This window comes from Dasypus novemcinctus, chromosome 12, assembly GCF_030445035.2.
Source record: "Dasypus novemcinctus isolate mDasNov1 chromosome 12, mDasNov1.1.hap2, whole genome shotgun sequence".
NCBI classification, from domain to species: domain Eukaryota; kingdom Metazoa; phylum Chordata; class Mammalia; order Cingulata; family Dasypodidae; genus Dasypus; species Dasypus novemcinctus.
Genome location: NC_080684.1, coordinates 95,740,641 through 95,759,602, shown reverse-complemented (window position 1 = coordinate 95,759,602; position 18,962 = coordinate 95,740,641). Strand labels below are relative to the sequence as shown.

At 35.3% G+C, this 18,962-nt stretch overlaps 1 protein-coding gene across 50 annotated transcripts in view; it reads left to right on the top strand.

Moving 5' to 3' along the window:
* The window catches only part of RBFOX2 (RNA binding fox-1 homolog 2), a 295,584-nt gene that overhangs the window by 251,873 nt on the left and 24,749 nt on the right, over positions 1-18,962 (top strand). For 26 of the 50 annotated variants that reach the window (XR_011650307.1, XM_058308693.2, XM_058308700.1 and 23 more), the window contains 4 exons: positions 3,582-3,728; positions 4,800-4,853; positions 15,777-15,869; positions 18,636-18,696. Coding sequence is in view for 49 of the 50 variants with exons in the window: in XM_058308693.2 (XP_058164676.1) it covers positions 3,582-3,728; positions 4,800-4,853; positions 15,777-15,869; positions 18,636-18,696 (355 nt within the window). In the remaining variant the exon portion in view is untranslated. The remainder of the gene's footprint in view (positions 1-3,581; positions 3,729-4,799; positions 4,854-15,776; positions 15,870-18,635; positions 18,697-18,962) is intronic. The other 24 variants (XM_058308702.1, XM_058308694.1, XM_058308696.1 and 21 more) reach the window with 3 other exon arrangements.

The window sequence follows — 18,962 nt, the reverse complement described above, 5'->3', positions numbered from 1 at the left end:
AATAACATCTTCAGAGGTCCTGTTTATAAATGGTTTCCTATCCACAGGAACACAGATTAAGACTTGAACATGTCTTTTGTTGGGGACATGTTTTAACCCCCAACAGTGGTTGGATGACAAGTTCTGAAACCTAAGTTGGATAGAGAGGTGAGGGTTCAATGATAGGGAAGTAGAGAGTCAGTGTTTATTGGTTCCAATGAGATCAAATCATTATTGTGGTGGAGATATTTGAGCAGGAAGAAAAGATTTAAGTATGTTTTCAAAAAGTAGGGTGTTTGAATTAGTCATTTTGGTAGTAGAGCAGTTCCAGGTGATGACACCAGCAAATTAAAATATTTGTTGAAGATCTGAGGACTTGGCTGCAGAGCATGAAAAGGTTATTTGTAATCTGTCAAATAAATCAAACCTAGAGTTAATAAAGAACTTAATGATTTATAAATGATTAAGCAAAAAGCAGTCAAACTAACAAAATGGGCAAAGGATTTCCACAGGCATTTCAGAAAAGAGGTTATCAAAATGGCCAAAAAGCTTCTAAAAATGCCTTCTAATTCATTAATCTTGAGGGAAATGCAAATTAAAACCGCAATACCATCACCTCCCATAACAACAGTTAAAATGAAAACTGTAGTAAAAGCGACTAGAACTCTCATACACAGTTAATGGGAGTATAAGTCAACACAGCCCCTTTGGCCTTACCCATTAAGGCCAAACATACACATATCCTACACCCAACAGAATGCCTGCTCATGTGCACCAGAAGATACGTAACAAAGGTGTTTATGGGAACATTATTAGGAGACGCCTCGAAATAGTCTGTATGCTCGTATTATGGAATAAAAATGGATGATCTATAGCTCTGTGTGTGTGTATTTGATAAATATAATGTGGGAAAGAAGCCAGGTACAAGAGAACAATGCATGTGATTCCATTTTTCTATTAAATTCAGAAATGGCAAAACTAAGCTATGGAGTTAGAAATCAGGATATGGTGACCCTTTGGCCTGAGAACAGTGACTAGAATGTGGCTTGAGGGGTTTCCTGGATTTCTGTTTCTTGCTCTAATTTGATGGTTACAAGGGTGTATTTACTTTGAAAATTCATTCACACTGTACACTTGTGATTTGTGCATTTCTATCTGTGTATATTATACTTCAATTTAAAAATTCACATAAAATCAGAAGGCTTGAGAATTTTAGAAATTATGGTTAACTTTTTCCACTTGCTGAGTCTCCCTAGAGCTCCCTAGAGCTAAAAATGTCGTATTTTTAGAAAATGCAGATGTTTCACTACAAGCCTGGAAAATTAACCATTCTCACTTCTGATCTCCCCCTTAAATTGTGTCTTTAGAGCAGCAAAAAACTCTCCACAGCAATAAATAAGTACCTCAGCAGCATGGTTTGAAGTAATAATCAGTTTTCAAGTTTTCATTTTACTGCTGCTTCACATACATTATGTGAGGCATAATGTATGTGATATTTATATAAAACTACATGTATGTTTTATATAAATATGTGGTTTGGAGCATGTAGAGTCCAACTTTTAAAATTTTTCTCAGAGTGATACATTATCCTGCAGAAAATATCTGGTGGTTTTAAAGTTTGATTGAAAAGAGTTTTATAGGATACAGCTGTGAGATGAAAGAGGCAAATTTGAAGGTGCTTGAATGAGCATTAATTGTATGGATGCTTACTGCTTTGACTGGATATTGGTGTCCATGATGCTGTTTTAGTAATTTAGTGAATTTCATCCTCGAGTGGAGTTGTTTATTCTGCATTGTGCTCAGATTGGTGATTGGAAACCTTACACTTTCACAGAACATTGTTATATAGCACTTCCTCTTTCAGCTATTTTTATATCACATGAATCACTGCACACTTGGGCCATCTGCAGGGCCTGAATGGAATGAAATTAAAAAACAAAAACTGCCATCCACTTAGATTGACACTTGAAAAGCTGGTAATCATTTGGAGTTTATTCCTGATTATCCTTTCTATTTTAAAGTCTCAGACTTCATTTCAAGATGGTTACTAACATCTCTGAGCCAAAAGCATCACAGTTTTCTTTTATCCTGAACATTGGGTCAAAGGGAGGGGATCCTTCCTGAAGGATCCAGAAGAATCTGTGGGGATTCAGGTCTCTCTCAAATGAGATGATAATAACAACAAATTCCACTCCTGTTTTAAAAGTATATTGATTTAATCAGCTCAGCAAGTCATCAGTTCGGCATGCAATTCATAGGAAATAGTAAAATGTAACTTAAGGTTTTTAAGTTGCCTGATGAATACTTCAGAATAAATACATGCCTACAATGTCACATCTGTTAGGTATTTGTCAGAAATGTTTCTCAAATAGCAACTTTTTTGGGAGGATTTAGTGAAGGAAAAAAAAATTAGATGGATTCATACCTGGGATGTTACAAAAGAGATTGAGGGGGAAGTGGATGTGGCTCAAGCAGTTGAACACCTGTCCTGGGTTTGGTTCCCAGTGCCTCCTCAAGAAAACAAGATGATGCAATGAGGAAACACAGTGAGAGATACAACGAGCAGGGAGCAGAGGTGGCTCAGTGAGTACCTCCCTCCCATGTGGGAGGTTGCTGGTTTGGTTCCTGGTGCCTCCTAAAAAGATGAGCACACAACAAAAGAGCAGGCAGCAAGCACAAATAATGAGGGAGTAGGAGGAGAAATAAATAAAATTAATCTTTAAATATATATGTATATAGAACTCCCAGTTAAATTCAGATTTTAAGTACGTGATATTTTAAAAAAAAGATTGCTGACTAAAAATGCAAACCCACGTCCACTCACACTCTTTCACATGTTATATGCACATCTAGCATTTATGTATTGTCTGTTAGATTGGTAGGATTGTTTAGAGCCTTTTGCAACAGTTAAATTCTCTGATGGTAAATACACATTTGTTCTAGGCTACAGATAAATGGGTCTACCTGTGCTAAAGTTAGCTGAAATTGTATACATTTTTGAGGAGAGTATAGCCTGGTTTCCCAGTAAGAAGCTTCTTCAGTTTTCAGACAAATTGCCCTCTGTCACTAGGTGTCTTTTCTTCATAGATACCATTTTAATACTTGAGCAACACAGTAGTCATAAACTCTGGAACTAATAGAATGAAATAAAAAATATTCCCTAATTTCATTTCCTTGAGAGAGCCTGAGATGATAGATCACAAATGCAATTATTTCCACAACTAAGCACAATCGACTTCATTTTGAAAAAAAAAAATTTTTAATCTCAAAAAATAGAAGCTCTACTAAGAATCAAAGAAACAAAGGTACTGTTTTTACATCTTCACTTGTCCTTATATATTCTCCATGTGATTGTAGACAAGTCATTTATTGATTTTGTGTCCCTCACTTCCCATTTTGCTAATTAGCTATACATACTGTATTTTATTTATAGATTATAGTATTAATATAGATGGGGTTGCTTGGTTTTTTCTTTGGCAGGGCAACTATAATTTTGCTTAAAGACACACTGAGAATGATTGAGGTAGGAAAATAATTATTATACATAATTCTTGGTAAGTAATTGTATTTATTTTTCATTCAATGTTTATTTCTTTGCTTAGCAGACAGAAGGGGGAGCACAGACAGACGGCCAGCCATCACAGACACAAAGTAGTGAAAATTCAGAAAGTAAATCCACCCCTAAACGGCTGCATGTCTCTAATATACCTTTCCGCTTCCGGGACCCTGACCTCCGACAGATGTTTGGGGTAAGTCTCTAAAGGCTTTTAATGGATTTTAACAATTAAAATATAATTTAATCTACCAAATGAATTATTAGCCATTAGTAATTTATTGTTAGTAATCTATTAGCAAATAGATTGAGAAATATCCTGATGTAAATCAGTATTTTCATTAGTCTTTAGAAATCTTTTTCTATCATCTAGTCTACTATAAAACATTGGCCTTGAAGATTCTTGTATACATAGGTTGACTACTTGTCCCAGTTTGCTGAAGGGTTCTGGGGGACATGAGACTTTCAGTGCTAAACCCAGGGGACTCCGGCAAACCAGGATGAGTTGGTCATCCTGCTCACACATCAAATTTAGAAAACATACCTATCAATGCTAACTTTCCGCTACAAGAGCAAACATAACACATTATTTTCTGCACATTGGCAATTACCTGGGGAGCTTAAAAAATACTAATACCTGTGCCCCATACCCAAACATGACGTCACTGGTCTGAGCTCTGGCATGGGTATTTTTACAAGATCCCCAGGACTAAGAAATAATCAATAGTTTGAAAAATATTGGTTAGGATGGCTGCTTACTGCTTTGCCAACAAGCACATGCCCTTCTTTAAATCTTTGCTGTGGCCACTTCATGGTGATGAGACACTGGAGCAAAGTTTTGTACACCTTCGGCTGATTATCTGGATGTATTTTCTACACTGAAGAGAAGGCCACAGTTGAGATTTAATGATGTTCTTGAATTTGAAGGGATTTTACACAGAAAGTGGTAGCCAACTCTTCTCTATCTCTACAGAAGGGAGGACAACAGAAAATATGAAGGGCAACCTAAAGGACTTAGGTTATATATAAGAAGAAATTTCCAGGAAGCGGATGTGGCTCAAGTGATAAGGCCTCTGCCTACCATATGGGAGGACCTGGGTTTGATCCCTGGGGCCTCCTGGTGAAAAAGAAGAGAAAGCGTGCTTGCGCGGTGAGCTGAGTGCCCGCGCGGTGAGCCAAGTGCCCACTGATTTCTTGTTCAAAAGAAAGTAAAATATGTGGATAAAAAGATGACCATTAATAAGTGTCATTATTTTTGTTTCTGCAGCAGTTCGGCAAAATTCTAGATGTAGAAATAATCTTTAATGAACGTGGCTCTAAGGTAAGCTCCATTTCAATATCCAATGTGCTTGGGTTTTTTGTGTTTTTTTAGTTTTATTTTATTTTAAATAGTAAGTATTCAGCAAACAAGCTTTTTTCCAAGCTTGTGAAAAAGCATCCAAAGTATCTAGTTTGGATTAGATTATCTCTAAAAATAAGCTATTGTATGGCCAAATCTTATCTTAATACTTCACTTGAGAGGGTGGTAGGGTAGGAGCAAGAGAACTTTTAGGAGAGAATGTGGCAGTAAGGAAGGTAGGATGTAGGAGACACCAGTCCTTTATCAGACTTAAATTTGTCCTAAGCTTTCTTATTTTGAAGAAGGTAGACCAGACTGAAAAAAGTGAAGTTTTATGAGAATTCCATCAGAACAATTCAGCTGTTTAAAACCCAACTCAAAAATGGCATCCTTAGAAAGATACAATGTTTCAGTTATTTTATTGACTTGCTCTCTCGAATAAATTTTAACAAGGCTTTAATACAGTGAATAGTGAATCAAGAGCAGTAAACCCATTTCCTTCATTAAGTCATACCCAGATAGGGAAGCTCTGGATAGGCTATAGAATCATTTAAATAGCAATTAGAGTGAGTGAGTGGTTTTTTTTTTTTGCTTGTTTGTTTTTGTTGTTTTGTTTTGTTTTGTTTTTGCATAGGAATAATTGTATATAAGAGAACATAAGAGTGTACAATTTGGTGTGTTTTTCTTTTTTTAATGTGTTCTATATAAGAACTGAAATTTTTATTTAAAATTTATTTTCCCCGATTTGTTTACTATTTTAAATTCTCAAGATTTATGATTTAGAATTTCATGCATGAAAGTAAGTAGCTGTGTTTTCAGGAATTGAAGGCACAGCATAGTTACAGTCTTAGAATGGTGTGAAAAAATATTTGGTGAACAGAATTTTGGGAAATTTTATTTGAAATTGTTCCTTCTCCTTGACAAGTGAAAAATATTCCATAGAAACAATCAGCCATGGCCAAGCCTGTAAATATTTACCTTGCTCTATTCAGTTCCACTTATATTTTTAGGTTGGAGCAGCTTTTTAATTTATTTTCACTTGATCATCTCTGCTGAGCTTTGAAAACAGCTCTTGGCTATGATTAAATTGCCTAAGAATGTAATTTGAGAAAAGCTAAATAAAGCCAATAAATGAGTTAATATTAATCCCTCTTCAATGTCCTCCTCAAAATTCGCTGTACTTTGGGCATTAGTGAAATATATCTACAGTGTTATATATGCCTCCTGCCCCTGTCTGTACTAATATAAATGTATGTACTGTTCTAATGCTCCTGCTCATTGTTGATTATCATAATTATTTAACTATTAGGGAGGTAATTATACTCTGAGCTTCTAGTTTTCAGTTAAAACAAATATGCCTATACAGAACTTTTTCCAGCACTTGGTAAGTATTTTTAAAGTGAAATCTATTCAAAGTGCAAACAATAAAACTATTTATGCTTATAATTTCCTCGGAATTTTATTTCTTTGTTGTATAGTTTGCTTTTATTTTTTGTTACCTTCTTAGCTACATGATGAAAAATCGCAGTGGTGTAGAGATGGGAAACACATGAATGTAAAATAAGTATGTTAAGATTATCTGACCATACTGTTTATCTGAAGTAGTATTTTGAAAATTTTTGGTTTTAAGTGTGCACTTAAAGTATTCTTAACTAGACACTAATAATGGAAAGCCCAATATAGTTTCATCAGGCATAGAGGTCTTGCTCCTTACTAAGAAAATAATTTGATTGAATTACTGTGAAGCAAAGGAAATTGATCTTCTTAAAGTTTTTTTCATTGACTTCACGGATTTGCCTGCTACCAGAAAAATTTTAATGTACCTGATCGAACTGCTTCTCCCTATAATTTTCGTTTAAAAATAATGACACAAGCCTTCCTTTTCTCTTTGGGGAATCAAAAAACATATGCTCCTTCTTTCAGCTTGATGCTGTGTCCTCACTACCCCCTTTTCCCTTGCGCTGCTAAAGGGTAAACAGTCTATTATATACTGATTGATAAATATTTTAAAAACAAAGCACATAATTCATGCCCTCTAGATCCGATATAAAACCTTGTCTTCATCCTTTGCCCTTCTTAACTGTAACTTAAATTTCTTTCTGAAATGGGACCCCCTGGATCTGTTCTGAGGCACTTAGTAGAGCTTTGTTTTGGAATCAGACCCATAGATGCTTTCTCTGGGATCCACCTAAGATAAATTAAAAAGTACTTTTCTTTTTGTGAATTAAGTATAGTTTCTCTTTTCTTTTATCTGTTGAGGTTGACTATGAAATTACAGCGTGTCTTGAAAAGAACCAAAGAAAAAGGAGACTTGTGTGGTCCTGTTGTTGAGTTAATAGTTGCTCAGGTTTTTAAATAAATTTGCATCTCTGTATAGAAATTAGCTTTATTGAACTTTTTTTCTGACAATAATGGAAAATTACTTACAAAATAATTCTGAAATAAGGAATACTAAAATGGAAAACAGTGTTTAGCTAAATCCTCACTCCCCCACCCCAAATGTGGCTTTTTATCATATCTTATTTTTTATAATGTGACTGTCCGCCCAGGGCTTTAGAATATACTCTTTTGAAAACCCCTCCCTTCCCATCAGTATTCTACCTTTTCAAACTTACCTGTAGAGGTGAAGTTCTACTCTAGGAAGTAGTTGTTTTGTTGTTAACTATTTTCCTTTCATCTTCTTTGACCTTCATATTATGCATTTGGCTTACCTAGATGGTAGAATGAATTATATTAAAAACATGGACTCACATGCATATATATCTAAATCATTTCATGTGATTGTTTTCATCTTATTTTGTCACCCGCTTCTTTGTGAAAACCTAAAAAGAAGTCAGCTGTGTCTAATTTTCTTTGATTAACTGAAACAAAGACTATCCTTTCAAAAATGTACAATTAGGATATGATAAAAAGTGATACCCCTGCCAAAAAAATTAACTAATTTACTCAAATAGAATCTAGAAAATTATTATATAGTATGTTATAGCTTTATTGATTCTCCAAATTTCACTAGTTTATGACAAAGTGTAGCACAAACAACAAGAATATAATTTATAGGTAGAGTGACAATATGTCACAGTTTATCAATAGTAGTCCCAATTTATGTCCATGCCTTAGTATAATTATTAATAATGTCCCTTGCGGGCAATGGATGTGGCTCAAGCAATTGGGCTCCCATCTACCATAATGGAGGTCCAGGGTTTGATAGCCAGGACCTCCTAGTGAAGGCAAGCTGGCCCACGCAGAGTGCCGCCGTATGTAGGAGGGCCACCCTGCGCAGGAATGCCAGCCAACGCAGAGAGCTGACACAGCAAGATGACACAACCAAAAGAGACATAGAGGAAAGACAATAAGAGACTTAGTATACCAGGGAGCTGAGGTGGCGCAAGAGAATGATCGCCTGTCTCCCACTCCAGATCTCAGGATTGGTTCCAGGAGCTGCCTGGTGAGAATACAAGCAGACACAGAAGAACACAAAGTGAATAGACACAGAGAGCAGACATGGGGGGAGGGGGAGATAAATAAATAAACTTCTAAAAAATAATGTCCCTTGCATCCCTCAAAATGCCCCAATTTGAACAATAAATTATATTGTCACTCTTCTTATAGATCATTTGAGTAATGGATTTTTAAAAACACCCTTTTAAAAACCATTATAGGGAAACGGACTTTGGCCCAGTGGTTAGGGCGTCCGTCTACCATATGGGAGGTCCGCGGTTCAAACCCCGGGCCTCCTTGACTCGTGTGGAGCTGGCCAGGCACAGCGCTGATGCGCGCAAGGAGTGCCGTGCCACGCAAGGGTGTCCCCCGCGTGGCCCCCACGCGCAAGGAGTGCGCCCGTGAGGAGAGCCGCCCAGCGTGAAAAAGAAAGAGCAGCCTGCCCAGAAATGGCGCCACCCACACTTCCCATGCCGCTGACAACAACAGAAGCGGACAAAGAAACAAGACGCAGCAAATAGACACCAAGAACAGACAACCAGGGGAGGGGGGAAATTAAATAAATAAATAAATCTTAAAAAAAAAAAAAAAAAAAAAATAAAAACCATTATAAAAATAAAACATGGTGCTTAATGAAAAGTGGTAAGAAAAATTGTACATAGATTACTAAAGAGAATCAGTCACTACTGGTGTTCTCATGTATTTCCTTCCAGTCTTTTTGCTCACATAGTTCTAAAACAGAACCCTATGTAATGGTCACCTAGTCAGCCCTCAGTATTATTGATCTTGCTTTCTTTGCTGGACACTTTTAATAGCTAGTAGTAGCTCACTGCTTTTCGAAAGTTTATTCCATTGTTGAACTTCAGACTTTCCACCATCCTGCTCACTGTTACCCAGCCCCATAACAGTTTATAATTATCAAGTGCTGTGATCCAGCTCAGCGATAGGTTAGCTTGAAGGGAAGGCAACACAGAACTTTACCAAATAAAGGACAGAGAGAGACACGAGAGGAAATAAAGATGGGACCAGGGGACTCACAGCTTCTGAAGTTGAGCTCCTGGACACTAGTTTCCACCTCGTATTTATTGGAAACTACCAAGCAGCCATTTGCTATCAGAACTGCTACATCGTCTACAATAATAGGGAACAACTACAACATCTACAATACGGGACAGGTCATACAAAGTTCAAATACAATTTAAACTATTTTCCCACAATCAAGCTTAATAAGTAAAGAAATACATAGATTCTAATATTTATATTTTCCATAAAGCCTTATTAATATACTTTTGGTATAGTTGCGCCTTGTAGGGACATGTGTTATAAATAGTGAATATGTAGAAGCTTTTCACCTTTTCAGGCAGTGCCAATTACTAAGTCCACTAACGACCTGCCTAATAGAGCACAGCAACAAGTATTGAGATTTCTAGGAAATTTTTTAGTTAATATGTTCTCAATACTTTTCTTGGGTGGGTTTCTGGAATGACGGGGGTCTGGGTTTGTGCTGGGCTTAAGTTTAGGGTAGAGTTAGGGAAGATAAAACTTCTATTCTCATGCCTTAGACATAAGTAATATGCTGTGACTTCTTGCCACTTTTCCTAGCTTTTGATTTCATGCAAAGGGAAATTATTTCTTTTAAAATATGGTCAGAATACTTCCTTTGAGTCTCACTAAGTAGTGATTTTCAGTAAAATTTGATAGGTAATGCTGACAAAATGTTTTTTATTATGCTTACAACTGAATTAACAATGCATGGATTTCCAAGAGGCTTAGTTTATTTTTCATTCATTATCATTTTATGGGTTTTAGTTTTGTTTTTTGGTTTTGTTTTTTTTTTTTTTTTTCATTTTTTAAAAAATTTCTGTGTTCTGGCAATACCCAGGAGAACTGTCTGCTTTTGATTTCTTCCTTAAAAATTAAATGGTAAATTTTCTTTCTCATGCTTCTGATATGAAAAATTCAAAGATTATACAAATAAAAGTATATTTTTACAGTGTTCACCCTATTGCTTGTTATTTATTGCAGTTTGAGGCCAGACTAAAAAAGTGACAGTTACTTGGCTCCCATATACCCTTGATTATAAAAGGGTCTGAAGGCAGGTGATAAAATTGTTGTCATGTTTGATAGAAGTTTTAACTACAACTATACACCTATTAAACACACTATTCCTCTATTTCCAGAAGACAGCTAAGATATCTGGTAAATCTTTAATGTACCACTGGAGTATTTAAATTATTAATGTTGAAGGACTTTGGAATTTGAGAACCTTAGATGGGAGTATAAAGCGGATAGATAGAGCTGCATTTTCCAGTGGCCACATTGAGTGCTTAAAATTTAGGTGTGTTCTAAGTATAAAATGCACAGCAATTTCAAAGCACAAAAAGAATGTAAAGTGTCTCACTAATACTGTTTTTATATTGATACATGTTGAAATGATAATATGTTGCATATACTGAGTTAAATAAAATACATTATTAGAGCGAGGAATAGCATAGAGTAAGAAAGCCCAAGGTTTGGTAGATTGAGGGAATAATGGGGACGCTGGTTTGACTGAAAGTAAAGGGCATGTGAAATGATTTTAGTCATAAATAAATAAGTGTCTAGTTGAATGCTACAGTAGGATGTGTATATATATGTGTATGTATATGCATATATATTTTTCACATGTTTCTTTTTACTTTATAGCTACTAGAAAATTTTAAATTACCCTTGTAGATTATATTGTGTTTCTTTTGGACAGCACTGGTATATACAACCATTATCTCACCTTTTTAAAATAAAAATAAAAGTTTACTTTTTGTATGTTTATCTGTTTTTGTTAAAGAAAATAGGTAATAAAAGTATTCACATTCTTACATACCTGAAATACTTCCTCTTAAGAGTTTGAGATTAAATCTCAGTTGAACTTTTACAAATTTAGAGTGCTTTTTTTAAAAGATTTATTTATTTTTTATTTATTTCTCCCCCCTCCCCGCCCCCATTGTCTGCTCTCTGTGTCCATTTACTGCGTGTTATTCTTTTGTTCGCTTCTATTGTTGTCAGCGGCACAGGAATCTGTGTTTCTTTTTGTTGCGTCATCTTGCTGGGTCAGTTCTCTATGTGTGCAGCACCATTCCTGGGCAGGCTGAACTTTCCTTCGCACTGGGTGGCTCTCCTTACCAGGTGCACTCCTTGCATGTGGGGCTCCCCTACGCGGGACACCCCTGCATGGCACGGCACTCCTTGTGCGCATCAGCACTGCATGAGGCCAGCTCCACATGGGTCAGGGAGGCTTGGGGTTTGAACCGCGGACCTCCCATGTGGTAGATGGATGCCCTATCCACTGGGCCAAGTCCGCTTCCCTGTTGGGTACATTACGTGATCATTTTGAAGCTGTTCTAAGAAAATGTGTTAATTTTAGATACTAACTTTTTTTCAAAGCAAGAGCTCAGAATTACCAGAGTTAATGTGAATTAGATTTCTAAGAATGAAGGAACCTTAAAACATAATTTCATGTAAGCATATTTTCCTATTAGACACTTTCTAAACTTAGATAATTTTTATGAATATCCTTAGAACACTTCCTGGCACATTTTTTTTCTGTAAAATTCTGTTGGGGTACATAATTCCTACATGAACATACATAAACAGTAAGTGTATAGTAAATGTTGTGAATTTATGAGCAGATGTAGTTCAAGTGGTTGAGTGCCTGCTTCCCATATATGAGGTGCTGGGTACAATCCCCAGTACCTCCTAAAAAAATCTTTTTTTTTTTTAATTAAAAATTTTTTTAAAAGTTGTGAACTTACAAAACAAACATGCATATCATCATACAGGTTTCCCATGTATCACCCCACCACCAACATCTTGCATTGTTGCTGGCACATTTTTTAATGCTAAATTTTATTGAAGAAACAACATATTAAGAAAAAGTTAAGGGAAGTGGATGTGGCTCAACTGATAGAGCGTTTGCCTACCATATGGAGTGCTGTGCCATGCAGGGGTGCCCCCGCATAGGGATGCCCCACACGCAAGGAGTGTGCCCCGCAAGGAGAGCCACCCTATGTGAAAAAAAGCACAGCCCATCCAGGAGTGGCGCCGCACACACAGAGAGCCGACACAGCAAGATAATGCAACAAAAAAGAGACGAAGTTTACTGGTGCTGCCTGGCAATGCAAGCGGACACAGAAGAACACACAGAGAGTAGACAATAGGGGGAAGGGGAGAGAAATAAATAAATCTTAAAAAAAAAGAAAAAATCAAAGCTTTATTTCAATTAATATTTTTGAAACAGAACTGAAATTGTGATACATAGTCTAAAATGCCAGTTATATTAATCGTGAACTTTAATTCCGAGAAGTCTGTCTTAGTTTCTTATTGCTGCTAGGCAGATTACCACAACTTGGTGAGTTAAATCCACGCAGATTTATTATTTTACATTTCTGGAGGTCAGTAGTATGAAATGGATCTCACAAGATTAAAGAAGTGTCAGCTGGGCTGCTTTCCTTCAGGAGACTCGGAAGGAAAATCCATTCCCTTGTCTTTCTTTGCCTGGAGCTGCCTGCATTCCTTTCCTTGTGGTCCCTTTCCATTTTCAAAGCCAGCAGTGGCAATAGCCACTCTTTCTCAGGTTACCTCACTCTCTTTCACTTATTTGCACCCTTGTGATTACTTTGGAACTACCTAGATAATCCAGAATTATCTCCCCATCTCAAGATCATTAACTTAATCAGATCTGCAAAGTCACTTTTGCTGTGTAAGGTGTAACATAGTCATAGGTTCTGAAGATTAAAATGTAGACAACTTCAGGAGACCATTGATTTTGCCTGTCACAAGGTCTACTTACCTTCAAAGGAAAGGAAAGCTCTTACCTTTATGTTTCATATCAAAGTCCCATCAATGAGCTCTTCCTATACCTTAGATGAAAATGTTTGTAAAGGTTGCTTTATTTTTATGTCTTTGGTATCTAGATTAGCCTTTCCTTAGCGTATAAGCACTTTTTTTAATAAAACACTTAAGCATTTGAAAATGAAATTAAATATTAAATTCATTATTGAGAAAATCTTATGCACACAGACATTAATGTTAAACTTTTTTATTTACAGACCATAAAATTTCAGTGTTTATGATACTCCATTCATTTTTTTGGACGCAGTTACTATGTGGTAGATGTTCTATCAACATTCCAGAAAGAAGAATCATAGAAGACATGTAACAATTAGATGTGAAAAAGAAAATTAGAAGGATTTTTGTACTAACATAGTTTAGTAAAGTACTAAGCTCAGATACTTAAATTTCTAAATTTCTCACTATTAACTGCTTATCCTTGGATACTTAACCTCAGTTTGACTCAGTTTCTTTACCTTCAAAATGAAACAAACGTATTTCTCCTTTCTTCCCCGTAGTTATATTAAAAAAAGATAACCAAGTGTGTATGTATGTGTGTGTAAATATAGTCAAAATGCTAAAATTGAAAACCTAGGTATTTGTCTCCTTATAAATTAATAGTTATTCAACTATTAATGTATAATTTATTAATTTAACTCAAGGTATGAAATTTATAAGGCTTTGAGGATCAGTTGGAATACAAACTCTAATGCTTCCAAAGGGCAATATGAAAATCATCACTACTTGTGACCTTTCTTAAAAGGTTTAACTTTCTTATTGGGGGATTCTCCAAGATTGAAGAATTATCTTCTTGTCTTCAGCAAATGTGGTGTAGAAAACAAATTGTAATTCATTAATACCTTGCCTTAAACCTTGAACTGTCAAAGTGACTAACATGTTTATACCAAAATTTGTTTCTGAAAATGTGTTCTCATTCATGTTTTCAACAAATCTGTACATTCTTTAGGAAAGGATCCTGATTGAAATACCCATAGTATTTCATCACAAGCAATATACATTTTCAATTTTCTATCAGCCTAGCATTTTCCTGTCTAGAATCTTTTATGGTGACACCCAAATTGTGCATATAGATAGTTCATTGGAATCCTCCATGGAATGTCAACCCAACCATATAATCATATAGAATACTGAATAATAAGATTCTATTAAGTAATAGAAATGCTTTTATAAAATATTTTTATTGAACAATGCACACTGCTTACCATATCAGTTCAGAACATATTTCATATACATAGGAGGACTCAGGGTGACAAGCAGCAAGACAGAACTTCAGAAAAAATGAACAGTCCCGGGTCATTCTATCTTATAATATTCAAAGAATGCTGTAGGGACAATGAAGCTATTTGGATATGAGGGCTTTCCCTGATAATCTAAGAATTCACTACCCTAGGACTACAGGATTTGCTTGAGAAATTTATTTGTAAAAATTACAGTTGTAGAATGGAAAATTAAGGACAAAGCACCTATGTAATGCTCTATGAAATAGTCATATCTGTATGTAGTAAATGCTGATATAGAAATTATTAATATAATTATGACCCAGACAATCTTCGCTGACATGATGTGAAAAGAGGAGTAAAGTGAGTTAGCTCCCTGGTGTTCTGCTTTGTCATATTTAGTGAATTAGAGTTTCACCCTATTTTTGTAGCATCTACAAGGAACAAATGATTTAAATTCTAACTCATATATTCTTTTCCTAATGAATGATATATAACTGATATCACTGTACTAGATCTTATTCCCATCACCTATTGACTATTCATTTTTTCTCTATACCTGGGATATTAATTAGTTTAGTAGCAGATATAAGCATTAGATTTATAATTTAGGCAAATTTGGGTTAGTGATTTTCTGATATTTAGCTGGGAGTCTATCAATCTGGTCATTGAAAGTTAGCATTGAAGAAAAATTATAATTGGACTGCGACTGCTTAGCAATATTTTCATTTGCTCAGAAGAACTAAATTCCCTCCTTTTCCACAAAGAATTATACATCAAAACTTTGTCTTAAATTATCCTCTTCCCAAAGGAAGTTATATTATTAGTAATACGAGCAAAAACAAGTAAAGTGGGCTAAGATGATTAGACTTCCTGAAAAATCTCATTATACAATGATTGCACCTAAAATTTCATGTGGAAATTCCTGGGCAATAATAGATACGGAATGTCAGAGTCAATTTCATTAACTCTTTTTTAGATTATCATAAAGAGACAGCTACATTAACTGTGAATTGAGAGAAAAAGGGTAAGACATTAAAAAAAAATGTTCAGATTCTTGGTTGAATAGTTTGTCCCAAGTAACTCTATACCTTAATTTTGGTCTGGCCTCACATGCTTTATGCTTTATTTTACTATTATGTTGTTAATTATTATTATTATTATTATTACAGTTTTTTTTCTTTTATTGGATTTTATTTCCCTTTACAAAATATGCATGTAATATAAATGTGACTTTGGGAGAGTATTGCTGAGTTGTTGCTGATGTTAGTTTCATACTGTGATATTTTTCTCTATTTACGAAGAGATCAGTATTTCAATATAACGATGTGCATGTTTTCCCCCCTTCTCCCGCTGCATGCAGGGATTCGGGTTCGTAACTTTCGAGAATAGTGCTGATGCAGACAGGGCCAGGGAGAAATTACACGGCACCGTGGTAGAGGGCCGTAAAATCGAGGTGCATGTCTTCAATAATTCAATTTCTTGTTTATATTTTTATTTCTTTTTTGGAACCCTGTCTTGTTTCTGTGTGTGTGCTCACACTTGTATGTGTGTTCATGTCTCTGTGTCCTTCACCCTCTTGCACTAAAACGTGTAAAAGTAACACTTCTGTCCCCTGCCCTATTTCGGGGTTGTTTGGGGGTTTTCATTTTGATTTATTGTGTGCGTGTGATTGTTCGTTTGTTATTTACTTTTTTCTTCCTCCAAAATGTTCATCCTTCTGCTCTCTTGATTTTTTTCCTTTGCTTCAGTTTGCTAGATTCTGAATTCTTGTGATTAGGCATAAACAAAACTAACTGAAAAAAATGTCTAAACCTAGCCAGTCCAGGACATAACATTATGTCCTGTAATGAATCGTGGGGCCAGCCACTATCCCCTTTCCCTAAGGAGGCCAGTTCGCCTCCATGTGCGTATGATAGGCAATGATTAGAAGATGGTAGAGGGTGTGGGGAGGGAGGAAAGAGTCCAGAGCTTATGTAGTTTTTTAATATATTTAAATATCAAAATTTTCAAAAGTTAATTTAAAATTTTTAATGGATAAAATTTTTCAACCAGAGAGTTTGACAGCTGATTGGTGAATGTAATGTTACTGTGTTTGAGTCAGCCACCTGGTGGTTAGCTCTTTTTAATAAAGCAGTGAAGGTTAACTGGCTCCTATCCCCTCTCCCAATTTTTAAAAGTATTAAATATGAAAGCCACCATTTTGAGTAAGATGTCTACATATTTTGCTTTTCCCCCTCTTCCTTTTCCAATGGCTTAGCATTTAGGGCCCTTCACTTGACTCACTTTTTCCATGGTAACTATACACAGTGCTGGCGATGGTACCCATTGGCGGTAAGTGAAACAAAAGCACTAGAGAAGTAGCTTTTAAAAAATGTAATTACAAAAAAATTAAATATGAAAGAAAAATAGTCCATCTGCCATCCCACATTAACACTACAAAATGTGATTTGACTTGTTCCTCTTTGTTTTCCCCTTTTATTTCAATGTTGTTGAGTAATGCCGCCTGGACTTTGGATGTACATATTGTTTTCTAGCATTCTGAGCTGTTTGATTACTGACTTCATGGTGATTTTTTTCTCCCTTGTACATCTTACTCAGAGTTACTGAACTCCAGTTTGGCTGGTTTTATTAATGCACTTCCTGCCCCTACTTCCTTCCCTACTTTGCCTCTTTCCCAAACCTTTCTTTTTGTAGCTATGACTCTTTCTTTGCCCTTGACAGTGCTTTCCTGCCCATGACACCCTTCCTGACTTTCTTCTTTCTTTTTTCTTTACCCTTACTTTGTTTTTCTTTTTACCCAAGTCCTTTGTCCTTTTCTTTAACCTATACTTCTTCCCATCTTTTCCTTTATTATATGGAGCTGTTGGTCTCTTTTGCTGACTGATGGTTTCTGATTGGATCTGGCCATTTTTCCTTTTAAAGTGCTTGGTTGCATTCTGCTCTAGCAGCTAATTTAAGCTCTTGCTCCATTCTAATCATTGTCTATAAGAATCTCGTTCTTCACTTTCTTCCTTCCAATATTGATTGTTTTTCCTTTATTTCATGTGTGTGTGTGTGTTTTTAACTGCATGCTCTCAGTCTCATCATTGTTGTATCTCTTTCTTTTTTAATGTGAAATGTTTATATTATTTGTTGGGTCAAACTCGAGTAAATGGAGTTTCAAGCTCTTTTCCTCACATAGGAGGATTATCACTATACAAAGAAAATATATTAAGACATTTTTAACTTCCAATTCTACCTAAAATTGTTCTTTTCATATAATATAAACACACACATATATATTACACTGTAAATTGTAAGGGACAAAATAAGACATAGTTTATGTATTTTATAATTCTTTTTAAAATTGGCCTGTTTTATGGCCTGACCACACAGAGTATAATTGAATTCTATGGTGAGGCTTTACCCTCTTTGCAAGAGCTTTGAAGCTGGTTCTGACACTGGGCTACAGTATCCTGGCTTCTAAGTTCCATTCATGTTTTCTTCATCAGCACCATTTTTGTAATTCGTACTTGCCCTAGCACTGAGAATGCTTTAAATTCTGTTGTCCGTAATGAGGGTGAAGAATACCATAAAACAAAAAATATATATAAACTTTATTTTCTCAATTCATTTACATGCCTACTTTCAAGGCCTTCTTAAAACTTTATTCTTAAATGAATAGACCACTTAGTCTAGAAAATTCAAAATGGCCTTCAAATATGTCAACATGGGAATCTAAGTTCCTATATTTGTTTATTAATCTCAAATAGTAAAATCTTATAAGCTGTGCTTTATCAACAAATGCTGAATATCTGAACAATTGACATCAAAAGATTAATTTTCTTATCTTTTTGGAAATCTGTGTAGTGACCCATGTGTGGCAAGCCGCTAGTTTATTAATGAACTTCAGAGTTCATGTACAAAATTGATTTTTTTCCTTTTTTTTTTTTTTTCTGTATTTTCCTTAATGCAGAGACTTAATATGACTATGAGATTACCAAAGGACTTGCATATGTATTTTTTCCTTTGGAGACCAAGAAACTGCATTTTACTCTTGTTAACCTCATTTAATAAGCTTTTTAATTAAAGTATTTTATATTGCTATTTTAATTATTTAAATCAATACTCTCAGAAATTTACATTTTAAACTAAGTACTGTGTTATTAGATGTGCAACTTCATGTTCTCTAATAAGGTCTACTTCTTCCCTGCCCCTTCCTTCTACTTTTTATTTTTAGGTGAATAATGCTACAGCACGTGTAATGACCAATAAGAAGATGGTCACACCATATGCAAATGGTAAGAGACTAAATCATCTTCAGAAGGATGTCACTTATTCTTGTGTGAATATATGAATTTTTCATAAACTTCTAAGACTATCTCTTATTTTCAGTATTAAGACAGTTTGCTTAATTTATGTCAAAATAGTCTCTTTACCTAGGAGAGTGTTTTCTCTTAGAAATTGACTCTGTCTCATAAAATTAAGCTGTTCGGTTAGTAAGATGTTACTTTCTCAGTAAAATCCATATTATACACTAGTGCAAACATGTCATTTGAAGTTGCCT